At 43.0% G+C, this 9,338-nt stretch overlaps 1 protein-coding gene across 1 annotated transcript; it reads left to right on the forward strand.

Annotated features, from left to right (window-relative positions):
• Window positions 1-655: 655 nt before the first annotated feature.
• WSB1 (WD repeat and SOCS box containing 1) lies at window positions 656-8,560 on the forward strand (the record flags this gene model as incomplete). The annotated part of the gene is made up of 8 exons (XM_010191348.1): window positions 656-824; window positions 1,741-2,009; window positions 2,677-2,808; window positions 3,200-3,300; window positions 5,453-5,625; window positions 5,996-6,109; window positions 6,829-6,936; window positions 7,460-8,560. Coding segments are annotated over 8 exons (1,226 nt in total), but the record flags the coding sequence as incomplete, so codon positions are not given.
• Between the last annotated feature and the right edge of the window lie 778 nt (window positions 8,561-9,338).

The following is a 9,338-nucleotide window of genomic DNA, read 5'->3' on the forward strand; positions in this document are numbered from 1 at the left end:
CCCTTGTTCATCGTACGCAGCAGCCGCGGCTTTCAGTGGGGCAGAAAACCGCCTCGGGCCTCCTGAGCTTTAGAGCGAGGTGGCCGCCGGTCGCTCGGCCCATTGTAACCCGACCGGCGGAGCTGCCGGCCGCCGAGCTGCTTCCTTCCATTAAGGGCCAAATCCTGCTAAATACCGTTTAGGTGACATTGCGCCTTTCACGGCTTCTGGCGGATTCTTCCCACATGTAGAAAGTCGGTGGGTGCCGCCCGGCTGAAGGCGCAGGGGCGGCGGCTTCAGGCTCCCCTAAACTCGGCTTCAGCCTCCCTGAAGCTCCAGCCCCACAGCCTGGGTTAAAATAATTGAACTAATAGCTGATTTCAGGAAATGTTTAATTGATTTGAGTTCTGTGTCTGCTGTCGAGGTGCGATACTGCTTACGTGACACCAGGACATTTTAACGCGAAGCTGTTTCTCTGTAGTGACTCAGTCTCCTTTGCAGCTGAGGCTTACTCTTCGCATTGGTTACGTGGTGACAATAAGACCCCTTCCTCAGTTACTTTAAATGCCATGATATAAAAGCAAAATAGTTAACATACTGCCTGGTTCCCTTGTAACCTTTTAAAACATGCTGGGTTATTTTTCTGAATGGAATTTCCTCTTTGTTTTCTCTTTAGCACGATCGCGCACTGTAGGAGAACTCTTAGCCCCGACTTCTCCTTTCGACAAGAAGTGTGGACGTGAGAACTGGACTGTGGCATTCGCTCCCGATGGATCTTACTTTGCTTGGTCGCAAGGACATCGCATAGTGAAGCTGGTCCCCTGGTCTCAGTGCCTCAATAACTTGTAAGGCAAAACCACGTGGCTTTTAATTCACCTGAAAAACTTGAGAATTTCAGAACAGGAGAAAGCTTTTAATAGATTAAAAATGGATTGGCTTTTAGAATTAGAGAAAAACTGATTATTTAAAGTAGCAGTTGTTGCTTTATCTCCTCTTCTGTGGCCAGCAAGAGAAACAACGGTATTACAGCCTCACGCTGGCTGTGGAGGAGTGATTGATGAATTGATGTAGATGCTCTAGAGTAAGAGGAAGTTAGAATGAAAAGGAAACTTAAAGACTTGGGCAGATCTGGGCTTTTTACTTCCCTTTCTGAAAGCCATCTGGTTTTACCTCTCAGGAATGTACGTAAAGGTGAACCTCTTTCCTTAGCGTTTGATCAGAATGCAAGTTAAGTGCCAAAAGACCCATTTTATTTTCACTTGCAGGTTGCATTTCAGTGAAGTCAGCAACCAGCAGTTGCGTTTTTGTAGCTGGTTACGTTTCTCCTCCCAGCAAATCCCGCCTCCCTTTTTCTCCCCTCTTTCCAGTGGTGGGTCACTTGGTGTTCGTGTGCTGGCCTCAGGATCTCCTCCCAGTATTTAATGCACTTCAGTGAATTGTAGGGAACTTCTTGCTCATTTAGCAGAAAGTCTTGGAATTTTTTGTGACTGTTTTTTTCTGTAAATGCTTTAAAAACGTTTCTCACATTGAGTTAATGAGCTCTACAGAGGTAAAAATGTGTACAAAACTTTACTACAACATTGTGTGATAAGGTTTCCAGATGTTAGTAATTTTTTACAGTTATAAGAGGAAGCTGCTTTTATAATTAGAAAGCAACGATTCATCGTTACGGCAACTCACAGATTTCACTACGTCTTAAAGACCTTTGTGTTCTATTTATTCTTCAAGATACTTTGTGCTAATTTTTGGTTTCTTTTGCAGCTTGTTGCACGGCACAAAGAATGTTGCAAATTCTGTCAGTACAAGACTTCAGAGGCAGAACAGTGACAGCGGTCAGAAAAACAAGCCCTGTGAACATATAATAGACTGCGGGGACATCGTCTGGAGCCTGGCCTTTGGGTCCTCGGTGCCCGAGAAGCAGAGCCGCTGTGTCAACATAGAATGGCACCGCTTCAAGTTTGGGCAGGACCAGCTTCTGCTTGCCACGGGCTTGAACAACGGGCGCATCAAGATATGGGATGCGTACACAGGTAGAGTATGAGAGAGGGAGTGGGCACTGAACGTTGGATACGAGAGAGGTAATTCTAAAAAAGCATGAACTCCTGCAACTGGGAATGTTCAGATGCTGCAGGAGGAAAGAGCAGACACAGGTCATGCTGTGAGGGGTGAGTGGTGGAAGATGAAGCCTTGTTGCTGCAAAATGGTTAAGTATGCAGTTGACTTTGAGTGCGTTGGTTGTTTACTCTCAAATCCTCCACTGGATGGTAGTTCTAGTGTATTTTCAAAACATGAAGTTGCTCTCTGTTCTTGAGTGTGGGGAAGGAATTAAAAAATAATTCTGCAGATGATAAGAGACTGAACCCAGCTTTAAAAACATGAAACTAACGACTGTTGAGTAATTTGTTGTTATCTTGTAAATTCAAGCTTAGAACAGAGATGTGTGTCGAAAGACAAGCCTTGCCTGATTTCTGAGGCGTATGGGTTTAGAGTATAGATTTACTCGCTTTTTAGGAAATTGCCTCTTGATACAGAAGAGTCTAAAAGGATGCATGAGCTTCTTACTGTAGGGAGCATTTCTACAAAGAAAGTCTTGCTTTATGTTCTGTAATTTTGTATTCTGCAGTAGTAGTTGTCAAGCATTTGATCTGAATAAAGGTCCAGGTCTTCATTGCACATTGTGGTGTTTTCATGTAACAGGAAAACTCCTCCTTAACCTGATGGACCATACGGAGGTTGTTCGCGATTTAACCTTTGCCCCAGATGGCAGCCTGATCTTGGTGTCTGCGTCCAGAGACAAAACACTGCGAGTGTGGGACCTGAAAGATGACGGTACGCGTTGTGTCTGCCGTGATGCATAGGAGGAATACACACATCCTCTCCTCTTTTATTGCTGCAGGCTCAGCTGTGTCAGCATTCCTTACAGAGTTCATTTTGTTCTATTAGCCGCTCACCATGCTCTATTGACATCCTTTATCTCTGTGCATCCTAAAGGTATAAGCTGGTTTTGGGTTCAGTTGACAGACTGCATTGAGTTATCTTTTTGAATGGGGACATGGGATTTAGAGGCTGCATGGCAGTTGTTTTATTTCTGTTTAGAAAGACTCTGCAAGATGATGTTTGGGAAAATAGTACAAAATTTTATAAAGAACTAATTAGGAAAAGCTTTTCAATTTGAATTCATAATATTTACTCAGTTCTCACAGGAATGTCTTTCTTTTAGGAAATATGATGAAAGTGTTGAGAGGACACCAGAACTGGGTCTATGGCTGTGCGTTCTCTCCAGACTCCACTGTGCTCTGTTCTGTTGGAGCTAGCAAGGCAGTATGTGTCAGAGTTTCTTGTTCGTTACATCTGCTGAATTGCGTGCATAATCATTTTAAATCTAAGTAACATTAAGCTTGTGCTCGGTGTCATGAACTTCTAATGTTGTACGATGATGTAAAAGTGCATGAAATGAAGCTAGCAAATGGTGCGTTGAGACACTGATTTATGAACTGACTTGCACTGCTTTTAAAGAAACTGTAGGCGTTCTTTGAGAAATAGTTCTGTATCTGTACATGTTCATAGCGTAAAACCAAAGACTGAGGCTTCCAGTGTTTTAGGTTAATGCACAAAACTATTTTGTTATTGATTCTATCCTTTTATTTCCTGCTCAAAGGACTTTTCAAAGTCTGAGCCAGTCGTGGTATCTCACTGAACAAAAATGTTCCTCCGTGTTTTCCAAATCAAAGGGCACTCGTGTCTCAAAGCTGTAGAAGGAAGGACAGCAGGCTGGTTTTGTTTGCATCCTTGTTCTAATGCCCTGCTAGGGAACTGAAAGCAGTGCAGGTAAAGCACGTATGCCGTAAGCTGCTTTTCTTGGCACTGAAGAATTAGGATGAAACAGAAAGGGATCTTGGCCTCGTTACAGGGGCTCTGTAGGTCGTTTAGAGAAGCCTAGCGATGCTGAGTACGAAGCACAATTCAGTCACTGGATACCACTCTGTATGGATGACTGTTCAAATGCATTTTGTACTTTAAATTCTCAGTGCAGACTTGGTAGAGAATAGCGGAGGGCTGGGTTTTGTGTTTCCTTTAATAGAGCAGATGTGGATGTATACATTGCTGTCTTTAGGCTGTGTGTTTTCCATAAGCTCTTGCTTTCCCTGTCACAGGTGGTGGCAGCAATATTGGTGTGATTGAGGTTAAGCTGGCACCGCTCGCACAGGAGCACAGTGGTGTTAGCGGGGCAGAAAGAGTGGCATCTCTGGCTGCCGGGCTGGGGGCGAGCTTTGCCATAGGACGAAGTAACCTTGCGCTCGACTGCGAGGTGTACTGTACGTACGCAGGTGCTGGTCGATGTCCACTTTCTGCTTTCTTTCTTTCTTTTGTTGTTTTTTTTTTTAATAATTTTCACAGCAGTGAAGCACACAGACTCCTAAAACTTAGTTGCAGTTTTAAGGAATGTTTAGAGAAATTGGTAAACGCCTTTTTTAACTGACTGTAAAATGGTTCAGGTTTAGGAAGCGCGTGAGGCGCTAAGGCTCTGTTTGCTTTGGTCAGGCATACTGACACTTTGGATAAATTTGTACCTGACCTGTGCAGTAGAAGTGAGCTGGGAAAAACCAAGGACCTCAGTGAGCTCCTTTAGGGACGTAACATCTCATGCTAAAGACTTACACGTTCTGTAAAATTATGCCGCAGTACATAGATGATTCCTATTAAGTAAATCTGCACAGTCTTTATATTGAGTAGATATCATGTACAACTGCATGTAAGATCCCCGAATACTGCTATCTTTTGTCAATGTTTATAATACAGTATGCAATTAGCCGGGTAAATCGTAATGTTAATGTTTTTTTTACTGTTGACTTGATTTAAAATGCATAAATTCTTTCTGATAATGTGGTTAGACTTCCCTGTTGTATTGCCAAAGACATAACTTTTGGCTGTGAAAATTCCTTTTGCTTGCAGTATCTGTTTCTCTTCCTAGGCTGACGTTGGTGATCCAAGCCAATTGTAAACAAGTGATCTTAAACTCAAAGGGATGCCACTGGAGTAACAATATGTTAACCTTACATTTTCTGTCTGTATATTTCTTAAAATTTTGGTAGTTACTGAAAAGAGGGGACTGTAGAGTTTAACCCTATTTATTTCTGCATATTTTAATAAAATAGTTTTGTAATACATCAATTTCAGTAAGCTACATGGTTAAATTGTGTTGCTTTTATCTTATATTTTGGCTTATTTTGTTAATAACATTTAACAAACTTGAGTTAAAATTTGCATGTCTGCTTTAATTATTTAAAAAAAAAACCCCTTGATTTTAATCTGAGTATGACACTGAGCATATTTCTTAATTGTAGTAATTCATAATGCCTGATTTTAATATAATCCTAAATAAGACTAGCAGCTATACTTAAAAAAAAAAAAAGAAGTAAATGCTTCCTGGCATCTCTGAGCAGAGCTATAACATCAGCTGCTTTAATTGCAGGTTTTCCTCTGGGATATGGATAAATACTCCATGATACGGAAACTTGAAGGGCATCACAATGATGTTGTAGCTTGTGAGTTTTCTCCTGATGGAGCTTTACTGGCTACTGCATCTTATGATACTCGAGTCTATGTCTGGGACCCACATATTGGAGTCATTCTTATGGAATTTGGGTAAGTCAGGTAGTCAGATCTGGAAACTTTCTCCTAGAGTGAAGATGGCAACTGAAAATTAATGGGTTTGTGTTTTTAATTGGTAATTAGAGTTGGGAAATGTCTGAGCAGTGGGTGATGGAAATCCTAAAGTATCAGAGCAGTGGAGATTGTTCTCCTCTCTGAGAAAGGATTTAGGGCACTGATACTTTAACTCGTAGCAGTTTAAGTGTTCAGTGCCACAAAAGATGCGGTTGTTCCACCGCCCCTCCTGATTTCATAGTTCAGTGTTCAGTCCATTTGTTCTTCCTCAGCTTTGCAAGTCATGGCTGCAGGAACCACTCCATAGTTGTTAACCACCGTGCTGTGAGCTCTCTGTCTCTGTCTGCAGGCATCTGTTCCCCCCTCCTACTCCAATATTTGCTGGAGGTGCGAATGACCGCTGGGTCAGATCGGTATCTTTTAGTCACGATGGACTGCATATTGCAAGCCTGGCTGATGATAAGTGAGTATGAGGAAAGGTTTGTTGGACTCCTGATTCTTGCCACGTGACAGGGACTAAGTCAGCTTTTTTTTTTTTCCTCAACTGAGAAATGACTTCTGATAGTCTTGGTAAAAGTAGATGAGTTGTCTGATATATGTTAGTGTTCCTTCTGAATGTAGAAATAATGTGTACAGAGCAGGTGATCTGAGTAACTTCAGTGTGTAATGGCTCAAAAGAGAAAAAGAGGGGTTGTAAACAGTGGAAAATGGAAATGAAGTTAATTCTCTCGTATAGTAGTAGATTCCAGAGTGAAAATAAAATTACTGTGATCTTGTATTCACCTTCTGCTGACACTGCAATAATATTTTGAAGGATATTTTAAGAATGTGAAGAATGACTTCTCAAGATGACAGCAAAGTTACTGAGCTGTCTAAAGGAAGATTTTAGGGTTTTTTTATTAAGCATTGTTGGGATTTGATAGCATACGTGACACTTAAGAGCGAGATTGTCTAAATCGTTAGTTTGTGTTATCAATCTTCTGTTGTAATTGGCAGAGTTAAAGTGGTTAAATACTGCTCCAGGTACGTATCAGGAATGAAGAAGCCATAGCATTTCAGGCCAGACATGTTTATTAAAATTCCCCGAGCTCTGCTTCAGACTGGTCTCTTGTGCAGCACCAGAGAAAATACTGGGCAGGATCAAATGCTCTGGTAACACACGACTTTGTTCTCCCTTTCCAGAATGGTGAGGTTCTGGAGGATTGATGAAGAATTCCCTGTACAAGTTGCACCTCTGAACAACGGGCTCTGCTGTACTTTTTCCACTGATGGCAGTGTTCTAGCTGCAGGGCAAGTATACCCTTTTTTTTTTTCCTCCTAAAATATTAAAGTAACACAAAAGGTTGAAAACAGTGGCCAAGTGTTCTAAAAATCATCAGTCGTGACTTGCAACTTGACGAGTCTGACTCAGTTTTACTTCTGGTGCTATTTGTTTAAATATGCCTGGAATAGCAGCAGAATCAAGAAGCTGATAAACTCCTTTCTTATCTTTGAGAATAAATAAAAGGCAGACCCGCAACACGGCTTGGAAAAAGACCACGAGATAATCAAGGGCGGTTGCGCCGTTTCAGGCAGGACCTCGGTCGCTGCGGAAGCTCTGCTCAAGGCCATTGCAGAGTGGGGAAGTTGCCTGTTGTGCTGTTGCAGCTTAAAGGAACTGTCCCCTGGGGGAAATGAGTGTGGAGTGGGGAGAGCCAAGCAAGGGACGTCCAGAGCACGCTCCCCCGAACTAGCAGCGTGTGTGAGAATTTGTACTGAGCCGAAATGGTTCAGGTGGGTTAATCCTGGTGGGGTTTTTGGTTTCTCGGTGCAGGACGCAGGACGGCAGCGTGTACTTCTGGGCAACGCCAAGGCAAGTTTCCAGTCTCCAGCATTTGTGCCGCATGGCAATTCGAAGAGTGATGCCCACCAGCCAAGTCAAGAGCTTGCCCATCCCATCAAAAGTGGTGGAGTTCCTTTGTTACCAGATTTGAATTGAGAAAAGAAAAGCAAAGTGGCGGGTGGCCCGGCTGCTGAAACTGGCTGAACACTCTAAAGAATCCTCAACATTTACAGCCTTTAAGCTTAAAACTTTACAGGTTTTCAAAAGCTATTTAAAGTGATAACCTAAATACTATTTTCTCAAAATGCCTGACAGGTAAATTTTTACTATTTATAGAAAACACAGTAGAAGTATTCCTGGTGTTCTCAGTTTTCTAAGACGTGACTGTGAAAACATGTACATATATAGACATAAGCTGCTACATGTTATCAACGTACCTTTGAAACTTGCTTCTATGATTTTTAATGTGTATCATGTATATATTGCTTTGGTAGAGCCATCAGATGCATCTGTGCTGTAAAGTGGAAGGACAGCTATTATTCTGGGACACTGAGTTAGAAAAAATATTGACTTAAGGGAGCTGAACTGCTCTGCGCGTACGTGCGTTGGCTGGGGTCAGGGAGCTGATCCACAGAGCAGGTTCGTGGTGGTGCTGATGGGGAGGTACAGCTCGGCCTTTGGAGCCACGGAGAGGGCAGGAGATAAGGTGAGGGTTTTGGAGCGCATCTCGCGTACACCCAGAGATGTTGCCCGTGTCAGCTACAGGAGGCCTTAATTTCCAGAGCAGCAAACCAGGTTAAATTTCAGTATTGGGCAGTGTTAAAGATTTCCTTACATTTCTAAAAATCGAACTACTGTATAATTGCCTGACACTTTGTCTGTAATGAGAGAAGTTTACAGACTCAGTTTATTGTTCTTGCACCCTAAGATATCTCTTCGGGGGTGATTATTGGTTAATGGCCAAAGATAAGCAAAATACTTGGTTTTGCCTTCTATTATTTATCTGTACCTGCAGATACAAAGAATGTATGCATTGCATAAAATGCCTGATTATATATATTTTTTTGTTGACTTTTTTATTAAAGACTTGTATAAAAGTTTCCTGATCCTGCATCTGGCGCCTGATTTATCAGCACTGTCTGCCCGCAGCAGTTCCAGTGGGAATCTGCGGTTCTCCTTCTCGGGACCGTGGTACTTGAATCTCGGTGAACCGCACTGTGGGGAGCTGCGGCAAAATCTTCACACCTTTCCTATGGGCCGAGGTCAAAAGCACGGGGGCTGTAAGTGTCCCCCTGCCTCGGCCCAGCGCAGACCGGGGCAGTGGGGTCTGACTGCAGCGCGCAGCTGAGGCGTGCGGTAGGGGCTGTAAAACTGCGTGCACTGAACACGGCTCCTCACTCTCCTCTGCCAGAGTTGGGGTTTGGGTAAGCCCCCTGTCAAGTACTTCATAATTCACATGAGGTAGCAGTGAGGGATTTTCCAAATTCTTTTCCTCGCAGGCCCAGTGACTTGTTGGCCATTAACCATGCCACAGCATTGCCCCCAGTCTGTCGTCAGTGTAACTTTTCATTTGCACACACACAAAAGAAGAGACGCTGCCGCCAACAGCAATCTGCTCTTCTAGAAAGCTCGGCCCAGACACCCAGCTCGACTTTCCAGGAAGGTTTCCCTGAATGCTGTTTCCAAACACCGTAAATCAACTTTCCAAGGAGTGCTACAGAACAAAGCCAACAGCACGGAACTTCCTCAGGAATGAAAACCCAGCTTGCAAGGACGTGGTTTGTGTTGCCGTGCTACTTAATGACTTAATGACTCACTCATTTGGCGCAATATTTTTCATGAAAATGTTCCACCTAATTGAAGCAAGTAA

Source organism: Mesitornis unicolor, unplaced genomic scaffold (assembly GCF_000695765.1).
Source record: "Mesitornis unicolor isolate BGI_N332 unplaced genomic scaffold, ASM69576v1 scaffold13059, whole genome shotgun sequence".
In the NCBI taxonomy this organism is placed as follows: Eukaryota; Metazoa; Chordata; class Aves; order Mesitornithiformes; family Mesitornithidae; genus Mesitornis; species Mesitornis unicolor.